The sequence below is a fragment of the Pseudochaenichthys georgianus genome, unplaced genomic scaffold (assembly GCF_902827115.2).
Source record: "Pseudochaenichthys georgianus unplaced genomic scaffold, fPseGeo1.2 scaffold_423_arrow_ctg1, whole genome shotgun sequence".
NCBI classification, from domain to species: domain Eukaryota; kingdom Metazoa; phylum Chordata; class Actinopteri; order Perciformes; family Channichthyidae; genus Pseudochaenichthys; species Pseudochaenichthys georgianus.
Window position 1 is genome coordinate 1 of NW_027262988.1, and position 22,500 is coordinate 22,500.

The following is a 22,500-nucleotide window of genomic DNA, read 5'->3' on the forward strand; positions in this document are numbered from 1 at the left end:
AATATGTGTGTTTTTTATATACAGTACCCGTCAAAAGTTTGGACACCTTCTCATTCAATGTTTATTTTAATTTTTTTCTACTTTGTAGATTAACACTGAAGACATGAAAACTATGAAAGAACACATATGGAATTATCTACTTAACAAAAAAGTGTTAAAAAAAAATCAAGAAAATTATTTTTATTTAGATTCTTCAAAGTAGCCCCTTTTGCCTTGATGACAGCTTTGCACCCTCTTGGCTTCTCTCAGTCAGCTTCATGAGGTCGTCACCTGGAATGGTTTTCTATTAACACGTGTGCCTTGTTAAGAGTCAATGTGTGGAATTACTATTTGACTGCTGTTGTAATCCATATTATAGCAAGAACCACTCAACTCAGTAAAGAGAAGCGACCGTCCATCATCACTTTAAGAAATGAAGGCCAGTCAATCCGGAAAATGTCAAGAACTTTGAATGTATCCTCAAGTGCAGTCGCAAAAACCATGGAACGCTATGATGAGACTGGCTCTCATGAGGACCCCCCCGGGAAAGGAAGAGCAAGAGTTACCTCTGCTCAGAGGATAAACACATCAGAGTTACCAGCCTCAGAAACCGCAAATTAAAGCACCTCAGATCAGAGCCCACATAAATGATCACAGAGCTCAAGTAGCAGACAATCTCAACATCCACTGTTCAGAGGAGACTGCGTGAATCAGGCCTTCAAGGTCCAATTGCTGCAAATATCCACTACTGAGGATGAACAACAAGAAGAAGAGAATTGTTTGGGCCAAGAAACACAAGGATTGGACATTAGACAGTGGAAATCTGTACTTTGGTCTGATGGGTCCAAATGAGAGATTTTTGGTTCCAACCTCTGTGTCTCAGTGAGATGCAGAGAAGGTGAGCGGATGGTTTCTGAATGAGTGGTTCCCACCGTGAAGCATGGAGGAGGGGGTGAGATGGTGGGGGGGGGCTTTACTGGTGTCACTGTTGGTGATTTATTCAGAGTTCAAGGCACCCTTAACCAGCATGGCTACCACAGCATTCTGCAGTAGCCAGCAAAATATAAATCATATTCTGGATTTGTTAACACTTTTTTTGTTAACTAGATAATTCCAGTTAAAGGTGGGGTAGGTAAGTTTGAGAAACCGGCTCGAGATACACTTTGTTATATTCCATGGAATGCTCTTAACATCCCGATAGCAATGAATATTTTAAAGTCCCCGTGAAGTGTGCGCCTGTGCATGATCTGTTATGCTAATACATATAGTAATGACCAAAATTGTCCATTGAAACCCATATCAAAAGATGTTGGAATAGCAACTAATTTGATGAGTTTTGAATTTGCTGCAGTGAAATCCGCAGTTGACCTCCGCCTTCGTGGGCGTGGCTTGCGAGCTACTGCGTGACGTCACAAGATGGTCGCCTCCGAAGTGTTTACATTCATCACAGTGTATTGTTTCTCTGTTTCAAAGTCGAATTTATCAAAGTTTTTGAGCGAGTATTTTACTGGAAAGTGTGTCGGAGTCGACTGGAAGTGATTGCCAATCGAGAAAACCTGACAATGGAGGCGACAGTGAAGAAAAAGGGAGGAAAAACACACGGGAAGCGATGCATTGCCGCTGGCTGTAGTAATGTCAAGTCTGCCGAAGTGGCGATGTTTCTGTTCCCAAAAGATGAAGGTGAGTCTGGCTGGTGTCATTGTTTCGTAGATTCGTTGATTGTTCATGACAAATAAAGGCCACTGGTCGATTCGAGAGAGAGAAAGAGAGACTGAGAGAGTTACAGGGTTGTTGTTAGCATCTAGTGCTAGCTCGGAGCTAACGGAGATTAGCTGTTTCAAGAGGGAGAGTCCTCTCCTGTTGGACTGAGAGAGATAATGTCAGCTCAGGGAGGTAAAGGACTCTGAGTGATTAGATTGTAAACTGTAGCCTAAGTTATCTCAGTTGGTTTGGTCATCTATGTAAACAAATATTTCCATCTATGTTAGTTGTATAAAATAGGTTAAGAAATCCTTCCAATGTTTTTTGATTATTGAAATATATGTTTGATATGAGTGTTGAGAGCTGTATCCATAAACCTCTTAATGTTGCCCTCAAAGTGCACCAGATTGATGCCTTTAACTTCAATTTAAAGAAAAACATCTTCCCGGGTGAGGGTGTGAGGTCATCACAAATAAAACAGGTTCACATGGATAGGATAATAGATAAGAGTGCACACTCATTATGTACATTACACATTTTTCTTGGATTTGTTAACACTATAGTCCCTAATATATTTGTAGAAAGGCAGGAAATGGAATTAAATCGAGAAAAACTGTCAAAATCAATCATTTCTCTCACACTTGTATCACTTTCCAAAGTCTCCGCCATGTTTACAATCACAACTGGGCCCATCTTGTGATGTCACCGCCGCTATCGTCTGCAACTTCCGGTAGGCTCAGACGGCCGTTATTATTAAAAAATATTTTTTAATTTTTCATAATTAATTAATCAATAATTAAAATTATTTTAGCAATGAACAGGCACAATGATATGTAAGGAATGAAACTGCCATTTCAATTTGGCGCAAAAAAAATGCACTTCACTGGCACTTTAAGTGCTTTGACAAAAATCCCATAAACAACTTTCATCTGTGGAAGCCGTAGTACTGTAAAAAGCACGACCAATCATCTGAGCCGGCTAAAGTAACTGGATGGCTTCCACCTGGGCACAAACTTAGCTCGTGCCCTCATTGGTCATGTGCGCGTTCGTGTGTGTTGGAGGAGGGGCTCTGTGAGGAAGTGGCAGGTGGCATCCTAACTAGGTGCCCGAACCACCTCATCTGGCTCCTTTCGACGCGAAGGAGGAGCGGCTCAACTCCGAGTCTCTCCCTGATGACCGAACTTCTCACCTTATCTCTAAGGGAGACACCAGCCACCCGGCGGAGAAAACCCATCTCGGCCGCTTGTATACGCGATCTCGTTCTTTCGGTCATGAAAGTAGAACCAATTTAAATTTAAAAAACTTGCTTGAGCTTCCACAAACAACAACCAACATAATTATTACATTCAAATGAAGTACATTATTCAAGTTTACAGTAACTGTGGATAATAACATGGAGTCTCTCTCTCTCTCTCAGCTCACTGATCCAGTACTGAGTGACCCGACAGTGAAGAATAAACATATTTATAACTAGTTTAGCTTGTTCCAGAGGTAGATAAAATAGCTAAGTGTGTTAGGTCTAACTCTTAGTGTGTGTGTTTCGCTCCGCTCACCGGACCGTCACAGCGGGTGGAGCTGCAGGGTTTCAAGTGCTACTCAACTGGCTTTAGGTAAGCCAGTCCTTTATTAGTATATACACTGAACAAAAATATAAACGCAACACTTTTGTTTTTGCTCCCATTTTTCATGAGATGAACTCAAAGACCTAAAACATTTTTCATATACAAAAAATAACAATTTCTCAAATATTGTTCACAAATCTGAGAAAAACTGCGATAGTGAGTGAGCACTTCTCCTTTTCCGAGATATTCCATCCAACCTCATAGGTGTGGCATATCAAGATGCTGATTAGACAGCATGATTATTGCACAGGTGTGCCTTAGGCTGGCCACAATAAAAGGCCACTCTGAAACGTGCTTTATTGGGGGGGTCTGAGGGGGTCAGAAAACCAGGCAGTATCTGGTGTGAGGTTTGGTCTGGTTTATATTTTTGTTCAGTGTAAGTGCTTTGTTAGTAATTATATCGCTCGAAGTGGAGTCGAAAGAGATGAGTTTTCAGTCTGCGCCGGAAGGTGTGTAAGCTATCTGCTGTCCTGATGTCAATGGGGAGCTCATTCCACCATTTTGGAGCCAGGATAGCAAACCCACGTGTTTTTGCTGATGGGAACTTGGGTCCCCTTCGCAGCAAGGGTGCAGCGAGTCGTTTGGTTGATGCAGAGCGGAGTGCACGTGCTGGGGTGTACGGTTTAACCATGTCCTGGATGTAGGAAGGGCCAGATCCATTCGCAGCATGGTACGCAAGCACCATTGTCTTGAAGTGGATTCTAGCAGTTACCGGAAGCCAGTGAAGGGAGCGGCGGAGCGGTGTGGTATTGGTATGGTATATACACACAAGAAGAAGCAGCGAAATCCAGGCAAGATCTTTTGGTAAAATCAGGTATACCTGGTATTGTCGGATGCATCGACGGTACTCATGTTCGTATTCAGGCCCCCTCCGAACATGAGTATTTGTATGTTAATAGAAAGGGTTACCATTCTATAAATGTTCAAATTGTGTGCAACTCGGACATGGGCATTGTCGACCTCGTTGCAAGATGGCCTGGGTCGACCCATGATGCTCGCATCCTGAGAGAGAGCGCCCTTCAACAGGAATTTGAGGCAGGGAGAGTGAATGGTCTTCTTCTCTGAGACAGTGGATACCCTCTGAAGCGCTGGCTAATGACACCCGTCATCGCAGAGAGAACTGCACAAGAGCACCGCTATAACGACAAGCATACACAAAGGAGGAACATTGTAGAGCGCTGCATTGGAGTGCTCAAACGTAGGTTAGTAAGCCATTTTTATAATATATAGAAGGCCAGCCTTTTAATGTAGATATAGGCTACATTGTTTTTTGTAGGTTTCACTGCCTCCACAGTGAAATGCGAATGCACCCTGAGCGCATCTGCGTGATCATTGCTGCCACTGCAGTGCTGCACAACATCTGGGTGAAAAAGAGAATCCCCCTTCAAGGAGAATTGGCACTGGAGGCGGGTGAGAACCCTGTGGCTCCTGCTGGCATCCGTGAAGATATGGGTGGACGACTTACCCGCAATCATATAATAAACAACCTATAGACCTATATATTTGTAACATGAACGCTGTTTTTTGGCAATTGCATTTCAATAAGCTCCCTTTGTGACCACATATTTTCATTAGGCCTATTTTATTCAAAGAACAAAAGAACATTAAATAACAACATTTTGGAGAACTATTAACATGAAATTGAGATAAAAAACAATTTCTCCATCTCAATTTGTTCGTGTTCCGCTCTCAATTTGAGGGTCTCCACCTCCACACGAACTATTTATTTCTCCGTCAGTTCCTGCTGTAGCTCTGACAAATCCCTCTTTCTCTTTCGGGGTGTGGCCATTTGGGATTCCCCTTGAGTCATCGCTGACGCTGTGGGTGTAGGAATTCCCTCTTCTCTGCGGTCCTCTGAGTCTGTAAAATGGCAAGTTACTGTCAGTTACTGTCAGTTATTGTCAGTTGCTATCAACTGCCGCGATTGCTAATTGTTATCTTGCTAGCCGTGATGTCTCACGGGGTAATATGTATATAGATAATGTAGGGTAATGTTACTCTATTAATGACTTACCACTGTTGACAGCTGACACGTCTGCGTCAACCTCTTCAAATGTTGAGGTTGGCGGCTCTGAGCTGTCGATCCCATTCAACCCGGTGAAAGTGGGGGAATCCTCTCCAAAAATAGCAATAATGATTTCGCTGTATGGAGAGGTTTTTGGAGCAGGGCCTCCGCCTGTCGGAGGGTTTTTGAGAACCGATGCATCCTTTTTGGCTCTGGATAGTAGGTCCTTCCACTTTTTCCTACACTCTTCCACCGTCCGTATCCCTCCATCACCCAGGTCATTTATCGCACCAGTGATTGACTTCCAGGCTGCGAGTTTGTGTTTGTTTGTCATGGTATTATTAAATTCGGCAGTTAGCGAGTTTTTATGCTCTGCATATATTTCAATTAATGTTCTAATCTCTCCATCAGTAAAATTGGTTTTTCTCTTCTTTCCGTTATCCATATTCGTTATTCAATTCTTAGCTTGCTCTGAATGGAGAAGTTTGAGTGTTCAATTATATAGACGTGTGTTGTTACTAGGGGTGTAACGGTACACGTACCGAAATTATTCGGTGCGGGCCCTTCTGTTCGGTACACGTGTGTACCGAACTAATATAACATTAAACGTAAAAAAATGAGAACGTGAACAACTTCTTGGAAGTAATCTCAGGTGCTGCGTCGCAGAATTCAGAGTAATTTGCTCACATTGGGTTCAACGCGTCATAGAGCGAGCAAGTCATTTCATTGGACGAGAGGCATACTATGAAAGCTGGTCAGAGGGATGCGTTCAAATGTAGTCAGTAATTTGAGGAACTGTCGAAATGGCGAACGCAGATAAAGTTGAGCCCGAAAATCCTCCAGGATCATTGAAGTCTCCGGTTTGGGAACATTTTGGTTTCACAGTTACGAACAAGGATGACGGACAAAGACAGGTGGACCCAACCAAAGCTGTTTGTCGGCATTGTTCAACTAAAATTGGTTATGCGGCTGGCAATACATCAAACTTGCACTTGCACACTCATTTGAAAAGGCATCACCCAAACGTGAATATCACTGGTACCAAAAGACTGAAGTGCAAACCCAACTCCCGCTAGTATTTAAGCCACCACCACTGGCAAAAAGTTCAGACCGAGCCAAAGCTATTACAAACGCCAAATATCCTTATGTTTCCAAGTTAGCAAAGCGCTACCTGGCTGTTTCTGCTACTACCTCTGTCCCTAGCGAGAGGGTGTTCTCCACAGCAGGAGACATTGTTAGTGCCAGCAGATCTGCCCTTTCGGTAAGCAATATGGACAAGTACATTTTTCTTTAAAAAAACATGAAAATACAATGACAAGCCAGTCCTGATGTCAAACTGGCTGCTTAGGTACTAGTACAGTACAGTTCAAATACAGATTATTTCAGTTCATCGAAATGCTGCACCTTAATGTTTATTTTATTATATTTTGTATTTATTTGAGTGAATACATTATTCACAGTTTAATAATAATTAATTATCACAAAACATAACATAAAAATATGTTATGTTTTGTGATAATTTTTTCTGCTGTACCGAAAACGTATCGAACCGAACCGTGACCTAAAAACCGAGGTACGTACCGAACCGAAATGTTTGTGAACCGTTACACCCCTAGTTGTTAGTGTTTCGCGTGTATTCACATGGACGCGCATCTTAAGACCAGGCGCAGCTACGCCCGAGACTAGTCAGGCTTGGTGCACTCTGTGTACATTCGAATCACTAAGTCGGACATTAGAGTTAAGCCCTACTTTTTTACGCCCAGCTGGTGCACTCCACTCCTCATGCATGGGTCATATTTAAATCAGTAGCCTACATTAAATGGCATATTATTCGATGTATGTATTTTTATAAATATATTTATTTTGGTAGGTTTGCTCTTCCAGAATACATTTTAATTATAATAATAAAGTACATTTGTATAATAATACTTACATACTTTTACTTAACTAAGATATGAATGCAGTACTTTAACTGGTAATGGAGTATTTTCACAGTGTGGTGTTTGTACTTTTACTTCAGGATCTGCTACCTGCAGCAAGTGCTGATAAAGGTCTAAAGTGTTAGTAATGTGATAATAAAGTGCTACTGAAGAGTTTAAAGTGTTGATTAAGGGTAAAGGGAACAGACCTGCTCTGTGGATCCGAAGCTGAGGCTGTAAAACAGCGTCCAGTAGCTTCTGGAGTCTCTTGTTCTCCTCTTTGGAAAGAAACAGCTCCTCCTCGAGCTCTGCTACTGTTTGTTCAAACAGAGCAAATGTCTCTTCATTAGCAGCAGTGGGTCGCTGCTTCTTCAACGACAGCAGCATTTGGACTTTACTCATGTTTCCTAGATCACCTTTTCCTGCAGACTCCGTTAAACACACCGTTTCTCTCTGCATCAAACTCTCAATCTGACTAGTGTTGCTAACGTGTTTCCAGCTAGCATGCTAAGCTAGCTCATAGAGTCCGAGGTAAACGCTCCAGAAAAAAGAGCACACAGTCCATTCGGAGGTTTATCCAGACACACAGATGATGGATCAGTAGAGCTGGAGCTCACACACACTTTCTCAGGAACACAGAGAGAGAACCGTAGCGACGAGACGCTGCATGGATCCAGCTTCTTCTTCTTCTTCTTCTTCTCTCGGTTTTTGGCGGATTGCAAACAGCTTTAAGGTGCATACCGCCACCTACTGTACAAGAGAGTGTATCACCATATCATCCTATCACCACTTGTGGAAATTCCATTGTGTTGTTTACGTTGTTTTAAATGCTTCCAATCAATCCTGTTCCACTCAAATACTTAAGAATGGCCTTCCTGGTAGCTCTTACCCCCTCACCTTCTGTTCCCAGTGTCCCCATCAGGCTCCACCCCTTCCTGCCTCTCTTACCCCCTCACCTTCTGTTCCCAGGCTGAAGTCGAATAGTCCATTTAGCTTAGGAACCTTCCTAAAGGAGTGAAATGACCCGGAAGTCCCTCAGTGGCAGCCATGATAAGTGCCGTTCGAATTCTCTAGAATGATGAGAATGATAGGAAAGGAGGTTTCAAACTTCCTTTATAACCTCCTTTAGCTTAGGAACCACTGGACCTCCCTAACCGACAGGAGAAGCGAAAATGCTGCCCCACAATGCTTTGCAGCCGCAGCATTTGCCTTCACTCAACAGTCGGCCGTTCACGGAAACAACCGATTATGACGGAGAAATGATATCATGAAAGTTACGGTGCTTATTAAGCATTTTAAAACATAGGTGGTAAGTTGCCAAAGTGTTTTGTTCTGAACGTTCATCAGTATTATAATCAAAAAGAGAAATATGAACGTTAGTTTTCACTGAAATTATCAAATAAAGTCAACATTTCAGTCTTTACTGAGCTGTGTGGGGTTTGTTCAACTTTTAAAAGATGTTTGAATGGTGATATACACAGTGACAGATGTTAAGGACCACTAATGTTTATAATAAATACATTTGTATTGATTTTAAGATCTTTAGTTCATACAATCATACGTAGGCCTATTGGGATCATTTGTATTAATGTGGACCGGAGGGAGAGGGGGACGAGCATACGTTTCACTTTCCTTTTTTATTTCAATTCCAACTTTGGTCCTGAAGAATCTGTTTCTCTGTTGTCCACGTTCATAAAGCATAAAGCAGCAGCATCAGAGCACGGTGCAGAGTCTCTAGATGAGTCCGTCGTTCTTATTAAACATCCATGTTGTAGTCCGCTGTATAGAAAACTGTAGGTTTCCATAGTTTTCCCACAGCAGCAGACGCACACAATGACGTCCGCTGGCGCATCATAAACACGTCGGATAGTGAAAGTGCAGTCGGATTCTCTAAAGTACCGCAGTCTCTTCTCCTAAGTCCTTTTGAATTCTCCTATCCACTATCCCTTAACCCCGTGACGTTTCACTCAGAGGTCAAGGAATAGACGATAGGGTTAGAACTTAGGAGCTGATTTTTAAACTATCCGACTGCAGCCCCAGTGTCTCCATCAGGCTCCACTCCTTTCCTGGTAGCTCTGACCCCCTTTAAAATGTTACCCATCTTTCTGACATTATTCGTGTAAACAACTTTTAAATCTGATTCTTACTTTTAGAGATATTAAACATTGTTCAGACCTTGGTACAGAGGCCTTCTTCAGATGTTAACATTAACTAGAGTGCGTGATGTCACAGCTAGAGGGTAAGAAATCTTGAAATGTGCCTTCATATATTTTTTTAAAGTGCCATAATTCCCAAACCCTACATTCCTGAGACATAATGTATCATGACAAACGTAGGAAAACATCTCGTAGCTTGAAAAAAAACCAAATAATTAAGCAATAATAATTAAACAAAATGCCTCTTGAGGGCTTGAAGTGACAAACACTGTCAACATGCCTCCATTAAAGCCCATTGTAATGTCAGGCTGATATTTCCTCACGGCAGCAGCCGCACACCTTTAGTTAAACTGCCAAAAAGGCCACATTATTAATTAATCATCAGACTACATTAATATTTTAAAAGTAAAACAATAAAAGCAATGAATGATAACACTTTACTTTATTCAACATAAAACCAAATGAACCTTAATAAGATATGGATATTAAGAAGGCCTTCAAAAATGATACTGATGTATTGATGAAAGGCCGGCATTTTTTACGTTTGCTTACCGAATAATGTAGAATCTCGCAAATATGCAAAAAACAACATAGTATAGTATTTGGAATATATGCAAAAAAAGACATACTGTAGCATAGCATGTCCAAACTTCGCACTAACACAGCATAATATAGTACGTTGAATGCAGGCAAAAAAACACAGAATACTTTAGTCTGTCAGAAATATGAAAAACAACATATATGTCCAAGAAATATGTTGAAAATATGTAAAAACAAAAACCACAAAAAAACACGTTTGGTTCTTTGATCAAATATTTCCTCAACAGAATCATAAAGCTGGACTGAGTTTGATTAAGGGGAGGTTATCGTTTAACTTAAGTAAATAAGTTAAACTAAGTTTCTCTATAACATGTGATGACTATGATCTGAAAATATCTAAAAGGGAAATGTGTCTCGTAAGCAAAGCAATCAGTGTTGGGTCCCTTTAACCAATAGTATAGTACCAACAGTGAATCACATTGTGTATTCATACAAGTAAGTAATGACGTAGTGTGGGTCCAACAATAATCACTTGCACTTTCATTATGTTGCTACATTCCCACAGGTATGTTGATGTGTTCGTGGAGCTTAAACAGCTTTTCATTGGTTAATAAAGGTCTCGTAGAGCTGTAGTTGGAAGAGCAGATCTCCTGACAGCTGACAGATGAATACAGATGAAGAAGCCAGGATATTACTGCAGGCAGGAACTTGTTTCTGTACAACAAATCAGATTTAGATCTACTATCACTTAAGTGTCCTCTGTGGTCTCTGTAGCATGGAGTCCCGCTGCCCTCTGGTGGCTGACAGAGGAAGTGCAGAATGCATTTCCTTTTATTTCCCTCTCATTTGTTTACCTGCCAAATCCAGAACTGGAAACACATTAAACATCATAATGTCGGTATTCAGCGTGAGAAAAACATAGTGTACAACATTTTATTCAACACAACCTTTTATCTTATTCCTGTAGGACTATTTGTTGTTGATCAACTTTTCATTATCAACTATTTTCTACCAGCAGAAATGCCTGTGTTACCTTTTTACTATTAACGGTACACTCTAAAAACTACTGGGTTAAAAAATAACCCAATCATAACCCAGCTGCTGAGTCACTATAGGACAGAACATGCGCTGGGTTGTCTTAACCCATGTGATGGGCTGGATAATTGTAACCCATGTGCTGAGTTGTTCATTTGACCCAAGCTAGTGATTGAAACGAACTATATTGTTGGGCTAAATAGAATATAATAATAATGTATAATAGTGTAATGAATTATCTCCAAACCCACCGTAGTAGTTATCATGATGTACCTTTCGTCAAAAAAGTGACAGGTAGTGTGACAGGTCACACCTCTCCCTACTTATGCAAATGAGCTAAGTCCCGCCCCCCCCATTGCGAGACCCTTTGATGTGTTGATTAGGGCAGACTCTTTGAAGTTAAGTTGTCTGACCCCTGTCCCCTCACACCCCTTTGTCGTCTAGTCCATTGATGTGTGTTATAACAGGTAGGTGTGAAAAGCCCCCCTGTGTAGTGCCTTTGTTGTCTAATTCTTTGATGTGTTGATTAAGGCAGACTCTTTGAAGTTATGTTGTCTGGCCCCTGTCCCTCAGAGCCCTTTGTTATCTAATCTAATTAGCCTTTGATGTGTTGCCCCTTGGTGTGAGGTGCTATAACAGGCAGGTGTGATTTCACACTGGTGAAAGCCTTTGATGTTAATCTAGGTGTCTCTTTGAAGTTATGCGTGAGACTGTCTACCCGCCCCCTCCCAGCCTCCCCCTTTTCTCCACCCCTTCCTTATGGCTATGATGCCAGCAGATAGTGGGGGTGGAATTAGATGAAGATAGAAATACACTCAAACTAAATAAAAAAAAGACAGTCATTTACACTTACCAAGTCACCATTCAAAAAATGTGAAAGATTCTTAACAAAATCTACTGGCACAAAGTACTTCATTATCTACTTTTCAGCTTTTAAATACAAAAGTGTATCTTTCAGTAACTTTCCCAGAGAATTTAAGCATAAATCTGTCAAATGTTCAAAACAGCCTTGTTTCACTGAAATACCCTCAAAATGACAAACTGCCATTAAGAGTCAGAAAGTGCAGGGAAGGTATGCAGATTTAACACTATCTGTGAAATGAGAAGGATGAGGGACGGGGGAGGAAAATTCAGAGGATGAAGAAGCAGAAAATAGCCATTATTCTTCACTCTTTTGTAAAACGGACAGTTTCAAGAAAGATGAAAACCATGTTTATGCAGACATGCAAAATATCTGAATATAGATGCTCAGACAGCTCAGCACACAATCACGCCTCACGTTGATGTCTTCACTCTGAAACAAACATTACATGATTCCATGCTGGTCAGTGTCAGAGACGCATGTGCTGAGGCAAGCCAAGCCACTGACATTTCCCTCCTTGACCATCCTGAACTCACCTGGTTTCACCCCACTCAGTTAAAACTCACACAGGTCTGAGCCCGTTCACTACACAGTAATTTTGAAAGTGCCTATCCTTTTCCAAACCGTTAACAAAAGGAGCTTTCCCATATGGCTGAGTCAAATAAACCATATGTGTATTAGGTTAGACCAAAAAATACTTACATTATCCGTCTTTGCCATCACGGCTCTGGTCTTTCTTCCTGCAGCTCCACCTTTGGTATGGAAAACTCTGATCAGGTCATCGGTCAGGCGGTCCAGTTCTCCAAGGAATTTGGAGGTCAGAGGTACAGCCGCATAAACTCCAAGTTGATCTGTAAAAGACAACACAGACAGGATACAGACTTAAACAATAGCTGTAGCTCAGTTGGTAGAGGGGTCATTCATAGACCGAAGGTCAGTGATTCGAATCCCGGCTCTGACTGTCATGTCAAAGTGTCCTTGAGCAAGGCTAGCACACTGCACAGTTGGATGCACAAAAGCGCTATTTAAGTGTAGACCATTTACCAGATGTGTGACATTGAATACATGAGTTACTAAACTTCAGATTCACACTTACCTCACTGACGTCAAATAGTGCTGGCCATTTGTTTAGGAACTCTGGAATCTTTGGCTCCTGGAGAATCTCCTGTCTCCTAAGCGAGAAGGTACGCTGCATCTTCTCCTTAATCACGGCCTCATCCTTTTTCTTCTTTTTTTACCTGAAATGGAATGAAACTTCATTGTCATTATACAGTACAGATTCTTGTAAAACGAGATTTGGTTAGAAACTCTCCGCACGGGTACACACAATACAATTGAGAAACAGATAATAGAAAGGGAAACGCTAAGCTAGATGATAGACAATATGATTAGGGAGTAAGAATATTATACAAGCTGAGTGTAATAGATAAAGAAAAATGAACTGTGCAAAGTAACCAGAAAACAGCTGAAGTGTCCAGTGCTGTGCAAAATGAACTGTTGGGCTGCTTGAGCTGAGCTGGACAGGAAGTATAGTGCAAAAAACATGACAGGTGAAAAGCTGTGATCATGTACATACTGGTCATGCCGTGAACAAAGTGTAATCATGGATAGGTAAGATACAATGTATTTCACATTATACCTCAGTCAGTAGAGCCACCCTTTCCACCTCCAACCCGTCTCTTGTTTCATCACTAGGGATGTTTGGACAGAAATGTATATGTCCCTTCCTGGGCTTCCTGATGTTGGCTGCTGGCCACTTCGCTTGTTTTTCAGAGAGTTGATGGCAACCTCGGGGTGTCCAGCTTGGCTGAGGAGAATAATTATATTTTATCAGCACCTTTAACGGACCAGGATCACAAATTGCTTCACAATTTAAACACAATGGGCTCTATTTTGGTTTTGTCCCAAACGCCATGTCTTTAATACATTTAACGAACGACATAATCGGTCAACATGGGCGCCGAAAGGAAAATGGCTCCGCTTCTCAGCGCCAAAAAAAAAGAAGGCCACTTGAACTGATGCAACGAGGTTTACAAACTGAAAAAGTGCATTCCAGAAGTTCAGAAAAATAAATGTATATATAGAAAATTGATGAACTGACACAAGTTAGATTCAAACATTTCTATGTAAACAAACGGACAAACACAAAAACACATCTCTCTATAATAAACCGTTTCGGAGATATTCACAGATATGTAAAACTTTAGACTTTTTGTCTAAATCTAAAAAAGTGTCTAAAAAAATGCACCCCTACCCGAAAAGCTTTGAATGAAATGCATTTAAATTCGTCAATCATTGATTATTTTCCTACTCAGCATAGAGCACCACGTTTAGTGAATTGCTAGCTAACGTTAGCTAGCGAGCGCCGGTACACAACACGTAGTAAGACTAAAGATAAAACTGCTTACAATCATCACAAACTACGTAGATTTGATCATCAATTAATTGATATTAATGTAATATGATAAAAACTGCACGAATAATACACAGATGGATGTAAGTAGACAAAGGATGACTCGGATTACTCACCATTAAGCCTGAGGTAGCACATGAAGTCCAACGGAAAATAAGGATGTCATTTCCTGTTTCCCGATTTCACTTCCCCCAAGTTGTACGTAAACCAATCACATACATTTTAAATAAAATAATCTTGTTTGTTTATATGTATTAAGTAATTACATTTAATATATTTTAGAATTGACAGGAATTATACAGATTATAATTAATTTCAATACATACATTTAAAAAATATGAGCATTTAAATAAAAATCAAATAGATTTAAATGCTTAAAAATAAACTCTACCATGATTCATTTCTGTGAATGCACTGTTGGAACAACCAGACCCTGGTTGTGGTCCGCCTAACCCTCTGTTTGTCCCAAACTCAGTCCGTTCCCAAGTCCTGCAGTGGGTTCACAGCTCCCGTTTCTCCAACCATCCCGGTGCTAACCGCACACTCTCCCTTCTCAAAAGACATTTCTGGTGGCCAACAGTCGACAAGGATACAAGGGAATTCGTCTCAGCCTGTACAGTATGTGCCAGGAGTAAGGCCTCTCATCAGAAACCTGCAGGTTTGCTCCAACCCCTTCCAATCCCTAGTCGACCCTGGTCACATATTGCTCTGGACTTTGTCACCGGTCTGCCCCCCTCTCATGGTAATACGACAATCCTAACTGTTGTTGACCGCTTCTCTAAGTGTGCTCATTTTGTTGCTCTACCCAAGCTCCCCTCAGCCCTGGAAACCTCCCAACTTCTCACCCAGCATGTTGTCCGCCTACATGGAATCCCGGCTGACATCGTCTCCGACCGTGGACCTCAGTTCACCTCCCAAGTTTGGAAGACCTTTTGTCGTTCACTTGGTGCGTCGGTCAGTTTAACTTCCCAGACCTCCCAGTCTAATGGTCAAACCGAAAGGGCCAATCAGGACCTGGAATCTGCCCTCCGCTGTGTTGTAAACCGGAATCAGAAGATCTGGAGCTCTCATCTGCCTTGGGTGGAATATTCTCACAATTCCCTCACGTCATCAGCTACAGGACTCTCTCCTTTCGAAGCCTCTCTAGGGTACCAGCCACCCTTGTTTCCCGAAGAGGAGATTGAGTTGGCTGTTCCATCTGTCCAGCATCATGTTCGTCGGTGTCGTAAGATCTGGAGAGACACTCGATCTGCCCTCCTCCGAACTTCCGCCAAGACCCAGCAATCAGCCAACCGCCGCAGACTTGTTGCTCCCCTTTACACCCCTGGACAATCGGTGTGGTTGTCCTCCAAGAATATCCCCCTCCTTACCGAGTCCAAGAAGCTGTCTCCCCGGTTTATTGGCCCCTTCCCCATTGAGCGCATAATCGACCCCTCTGCTGTCCGCCTGAAGCTCCCCAGGATCATCAAGATCCATCCCACTTTTCATGTTTCACAAGTCAAGCCAGTTCACACCAGTGACTTGTGCCCTCCGGCCATTCCCCCTCCTCCCCCCCGAGTCATTGATGATCATGCTGCCTATACCGTGCATCGACTCTTGGATGTTAGACGCCGGGGTAGGGGCTTACAGTACTTGGTGGATTGGGAGGGTTACAACCTGGAGGGGCGTTGCTGGGTTCCTCGATCTCGGATAATGGACCCCGTTATGGTGAGGCATTTCCACAGGGCTCATCCCGAAAAGCCTGGTGGTCGCCAGGAGGCTCCCGTTGAGGGGGGGGGGGGACTGTAAGGATGTGCAGTTTTCCCTTCTTCTGCTTCTCTTTTTGTTTCATGTTTGTTTGTATCTGTCTGTCTTCCTGGCTGGGTGTGGCTGACCTACTTTCAGTTCCCGCCAATTCACCTCCGCAGCTGCTACTCATCTTCCTGATTATCTACTCACCCACACCTGCTTAAATACCCGGCTTCCTCATCCAGTATTCACCAGTTTGTCGTGAAAGATACACTGAATCCTCAACTACTCTGCCTGCCACGTCCAGTCAACACCACCTCGTCAGCGAACCTCAGATTATTATCACTACCTGCTCCAGCCTGCTCACTCTATTGAACTCTGATTCCCCGGCTCATCTCACCCGTGTTCCGCTGCAAATCTCCGAACCCCGGCTCCAGCCTGCTCTCTCCGACATCCTCCGGATCATCAACTACGTACCTCCACTCTCCCCCCCTCTAGTAATTCCCAGATCCGGATTAGTAATTCCCCAGCAGTATGGTGTGAGTTTTGAATTGGAAATAAATCATTTTACTTCCATACTCACGTCTCCTCTCTTCCGTGCTTGTATTGTGGGTTCAGCCTGTAAGCGCTCTTTGAGCTTAACACTTACGGCCCGTCACGGCAGCGTGCGTTGAAGCCAGGGTTCGATTTATGTGGGAGCCAACGGACGCAGTGAAATCATACATCTGTGTGGGTCGCTAATACATTACCAACAACCATTATTTGTATCAAAAATAATGCATGTGTCAATGTAATGAGTATTATTTATGCTAACGAGGTGAATAGGCTAAACTCAAAAACTTCCAAAAGAACTACGCATCTCTTGAATGACAATATGCCTGCACTGCACTTCCAAGGTTGCGCAATCTATGCCTGTGAGCGTGCTGCGCGAGCCAAGATGATGTGTGTGCGTAGTTGAACCTTTTCATATTTAAGTTTGTGTGTGTTGTTGTTGTTTAAAGACCCCATAGAGCTCAGTTTATAACTTGAACCCTGGTTGAAGCTTCAACGCAGCTTCCCATTCACTTTGACGTCACGCTTTGCCGAACTGCAGTTGCTCGCTTCAAAAGTTGAGAAAAGTTCAACTATTCAAGCTTCGACGGAAGTGTCAGCCAATCAAATGATATGCCAGTACAAGCTCTAGCCAATCAAACCGTGTGCTTGTGTGTCCGGGGCGGGAGATCGATGTGATTGAATTTAGCTGCAACGCACGCTGCCGTGTGGACGCTGCGTTGCTCTACTCTAACCTCAAGTGATAATATATCTAGTTAGGTACCCAAATGTTAAGTAAGGTAATTTAAAATATTAAAGTTAAATGAGAAAAAGTATGTATTGTACAAGTAAATTAAAAATACAAGACTGCACTTCATTAATATTGTTGCATGTAAAGTCAATCCTCACATCTGTATGTTTATTGAGAGCTACTGGTGGCAATCATTTGCTCTGTCTTTCCAGGCATGTCACTATTGTGAGACATACACTGACATGCAGTCCTCAGTGTATCATTGCACTATTACTAATACCATTGTTTATGTTCTTGTTTTTTCTACTTCCTTTTGGGTTGCCTGACATGACCGTGAAAACGCCAAGTTACAAATTCTTCTGAATCCCGATGTCACCAGGAAGCTAGTTCTGCCTGTTCGAATTCCAGAGACAATGGACTTACTGATGAAGTCAAGAAAGTGTGTGAAATAGAGAGCCACAGTGACGCGTCTTAAAACCTGGAAGTAAACTCCTTCCTGTTCCCTCGACAAAAAATCAATGCAATTTCTCCATAGGATTTTAGAAAATAGCTGGAAATAAGGTCTGTGGTTGAAACACATTTAAGAGACGGATCACGTTTTGTTCAGTCAGATCATAAATCTAATTGATGGATTTATGATCAACAGATTTATGATTAGAAAATTATAAAAGTAGGCTAGACATGTGGTTATGATCCCACTGAACAAAACGTGATCCGTCTCTTAAATGTGTTTCAACCACAGACCTTATTTCCAGCTATTTTCCAAAATCCTATGGAGACATTGCATTGCGTTTTTTGTCGAAGGAACCGGAAGTGGTAAAATGCTGACTTACTTCCGGGTTTTAGGACGTGTCACTGTGGCACTCTATAGGTGGACGTTTTAGAATGCAATATCAAGACGGAGACATTGGACTAGTCAACCTGACATCCACTGCTGACCTTGAAGATTTGACAACTATCAAGGTCATCCCATTACCAAGAATACATCTTTACCGTCTGTGAAGACGCAGCGTCTGCTCAATCAGAGGATACTGACATCTTGTCCACACCCTCCAGCTCAGTCTTTACAAGAACTCGTATCTGGTTGAAATGATTGAACTGACACAAAAGGCCAACCTTGTTCAAAGATTGCAATGCTAGGGATTTAACTGCATTTTTCGTTGCTTAATTGCTTTGGCCTCTGTATCTTTCATTTGAAGTTAAAAAGGAATGTGACTTCACAGATTCTGGTAATGCTACTTAAACCCTTCTTAATGTCTACATGTTTATCTGAAGTTGTAATTAAGAGCTGCAGAAAATATTGTTGAAGTGTTTAAAAATGTAAACAAAAACAAGATGTCATGCATACGTTCTAGTATTTTATTAAAAGGCAGCCAGGTTTAAACGCATTACATATTTACATTTTAATGGAGAGATATGCAAGCTAGTTTAACATGTTCATATGCATATTTGTGATGTATTTGGTTAAGGCTACAGGAGAGTTTTGTAAAAAAAAAAAGCCAAAGTGATCTTGATTTAGTTCTAATTGGTTGCATAATTTACTCAATTAATTGTATTAATTTATTGATGTATTTTTAATTTAAAAAATATTGTATTTTATAAAACAGAATAGGTGATGCATATTTTAAAGACATCCCAATAAATGTTAAGGTCTTTTGAAGAGAATATTCCTGTCTTGAGTGAACTGAGCTAAACAAAGTGTTATAAGTCAAATGTAATTTGTTTACAGTAAACACAATACAGTATTGTATTGATGTACATTAACGTGTCTGCTTTGTAATAAAATAAAAATATTTTTAAGCTATAATAAAAAATATTGCCTGCAAGAAAATTAATTATTTCTTTTTAATTTTTTTTCACAAACTTAAAAACTCTACTTAGATCTAATATAAATATGAGGTTAGTCCAAAAGGAAAAATTAAGTTATAACAAAGTAACAAATGTTGTGTGGTCTTCAGAATGAATCATCTTATTACTTTGTGTGAATGTAAATATATATCAGACAGAAGCAATATTTTTCACTTAACTCAACTTAATTGTTTTAGGTTGAAAAATCAAGTTGGAATAAACTAAAAAAAAAGCTGTAACAAATTAGCGAAAAAAAATCAAGTTAGTCCAAAGTATCAATTTTTTTAGTGTGATGGGGACACTGGGAACAGAAGGTGAGGGGGTAAAAGCTACCAGGAAGGGAGTGGAGCCTGGTGGAGACACTGGGAACAGAAGGTGAGGGGGTAAAAGCTACCAGGAAGGGAGTGGAGCCTGGTGGAGACACTGGGAACAGAAGGTGAGGGGGTAAAAGCTACCAGGAAGGGAGTGGAGCCTGATGGGGACACTGGGAACAGAAAGTGAGGGGGTAAGAGCTACCATGAAGGCCATTCTTAAGTATTTGAGTGGAACAGGATTGATTGGAAGAATTTAAAACAACATAAACAACACAATGGTATAATTCCACAAGTGGTTATTGGATGATATGGTGATACACACTCTTGTACAGTAGGTGGCGGTATGCACCTGAAAGCTGTTTGCAATCCGCCAAAAACCGATAGAAGAACAAGAAGACGGAAGACGAAGAAGAAGAACCTGGATCCACGCGGCTTCTCGTCGCTACGGTTCTCTCTCTGTGTTCCTGAGAAAGTGTGTGTGAGCTCCAGCTCTCCTGATCCATCATCTGTGTGTCTGGATAAACCTCCGAATGGACTGTGTGCTCTTTCTTCTGGAGCGTTTACCTCGGACTACAGGAGCTAGCTTAGCATGCTAGCTGGAAACACGTTAGCAACACTAGTCAGATTGAGAGTTTGATGCAGAGAGAAACGGTGTGTTTAACGGAGTCTGCAGGAAAAGGTGATCTAGGAAACATGAGTAAAGTCCAAATGCTGCTGTCGTTGAAGAAGCAGCGAGTCACTGCTGCTAATGAAGAGATATTTGCTCTGTTTGAACAAACAATAGCAGAGCTCGAGGAGGAGCTGTTTCTTTCCAAAGAGGAGAACAAGAGACTCCAGAAGCTTCTGGACGCTGTTTTACAGCCTCAGCTTCGGATCCACAGAGCAGGTCTGTTCCCTTTACCCTTAATTAACACTTTACACTCTTCAGTAGCACTTTATTATCACATTAATAACACTTTAGACCCTTTATCAGCACTTGCTGCAGGAAGTAGATCCTGAAGTAAAAGTACAAACACCACACTGTGAAAATACTCCATTACAAGTTAAAGTACTGCATTCATATCTTATTTAAAGGTGGGGTAGGTACATTTCAGAAACCGGCTCGAGATACACTTGTTATATTCCATGGAATGCTCTTAACATCCTGATAGCAATGAATATCTTAAGTGCTTTGACAAAAAATCCATTAAAATGTCATCTGTCGTAAAGTACAACCAATCCGTTTAGCCGGGCCGGCTAAACGGATTGGTTGTACTTTTTACAGTATTACGGCCTACCTGCCTGTCAGCCTTCCATCGGGGCACAAACTTATCTCGTGCCCTCATTGGTCATGTGCGCGTTCGAGGAAGTGGCAGATTTTCTTCAGTTGTGTATTTACAAATAAAAGTATGTAAGTATTATTAGACACATGTACTTTATTATACTAATTAATATGTATTACGGAAGAGCAAACCTACCAAAATAAATATATTTATAAAGATACATTGAATAATATGCCATTTAATGTACTGATTTAAATATGACCCATGCATGTGGGCACTAGTTGGTTAAATGTGACATACATTGATACTTTAGTTTTAATGTGCTTCTTTATTTTCTTTTTAAATGTGTGAAAGCAAATACAAACAAATACTTTGGATTAATTCAAATTGCGGGAGAATAATTCATAAAGAAATCAATGAATAAATATTAGGGAAGCTCCGATCGATCGGCCACCGGACGATACTCACTCTCTACTGATCGATCAGGCTCTCAGGGGAGAGAGAGGGGGGGAGGAAGAGAGAGAGCGCTTCCGCTAATTTCTCCCGTGTTATTATCCACAGTTAATGTAAACCTGAATAATGTACTTCATTTGAATGTAATAATTATGTTGGTTGTTGTTTGTGGAAGCTCCAGTGAATGAGCCCCATTAACTGAGTTTTAAACATCACTTTAAATGGAAGATCCCCATAGGCCCTGCCCACTCGATCTGATCGGCAATCGGTATCGGCCGATGTTCACTGTCTACCGATTGATCGGGCGCTCTAAAAATGCCGATCGCAAGAGCCGATCGCATGACGCAAAATACATGACCCTTTTCTCTGTGCGCGGCAAAACAAGCTCACCAAAATGGCTTCACCAGTCTGGCAGTATTTTAAGGTGTCCGAAAAGGACAATAAAAGAGCGGTATGCAACCTGTGTGTTGCAGAAATCCTGCAGCTCCACCCGCTGTGACGGACCGGTGAGCGGAGCGAAACACACACTAATTGGCCCGTTTCCACTGCAGTGGGTAGCTCACTTTAAGCGTGCCGAGCCATGCGGGACCCGTTTTTTTCCCCCCACTTGGCCTAGTACCGGCGAGCGGGTCCTAATTCACAGTTTTTCTGGCCCCATAAAATCATGGTTCTCGGGCCAGGAACAACCAGTCTGAGTCGGGCTGAGTATGCTAAACTAGAGAGAGAATCGCTGGCAAGGGGGATACAACTACAACAAGATGAACATATTTGACCGTGATTTCATTGTAATACACGTTTCAAAATGAAAAATATAGGCCTAACCAAACCGAGCGAGGCCGAGCGAGGCCTGCAGTGGAAACGCGCCATAAGAGTTAGACCTAACACACTTAGCTATTTGATCTACCTCTGGAACTAGCTAAACTAGTTATACATATGTTTATTCTTCACTGTCGGGTCACTCATTACTGGATCAGTGAGCTGCATGAGATACTGACACACAGGCTGTCGAGAGAGGGGGAGAGGGAGAGAGAGAGAATTTCTCCCGTGTTATTATCCACAGTTATTGTAAACTTGAATAATGTACTTAATTTGAATGTAATAATTATGTTGGTTGTTGTTTGTGGAAGCGTGAATGAGCCCTGTCGTGGCTTCCTTCCTTGTTTTTCCATCAAGCCACTAGACCATGGATGTATAATAAGAACTAGATACAGCGTGGGAGGCGGGGCCTCATTCATTCCTATGAGAGTTGCTCATTGGCGCATGATGATAAAATGGCCCAACTTTTGAGAGAGCGAAATGTCACAGATTACCCGGCATGCCTGAGAAGTACCCGTATGTGCGCTCATAGCGCATGCGCAACTTGATCCATGCCCCCCAAAAG

The 22,500-nt window shown here is 41.8% G+C and overlaps 1 protein-coding gene across 1 annotated transcript in view; it reads left to right on the forward strand.

Annotated features, from left to right (window-relative positions):
- The first annotated feature begins 19,468 nt into the window (after positions 1-19,468).
- LOC139433405 (zinc finger protein 892-like) overlaps positions 19,469-22,500 on the forward strand; it is a 15,253-nt gene continuing 12,221 nt past the window's right edge. Inside the window, exons 1-2 of the mRNA XM_071202407.1 lie at positions 19,469-19,526; positions 19,737-20,290. Coding sequence (XP_071058508.1) covers positions 20,041-20,290 — 250 coding nt within the window. The 5' untranslated portion in view covers positions 19,469-19,526; positions 19,737-20,040. The remainder of the gene's footprint in view (positions 19,527-19,736; positions 20,291-22,500) is intronic.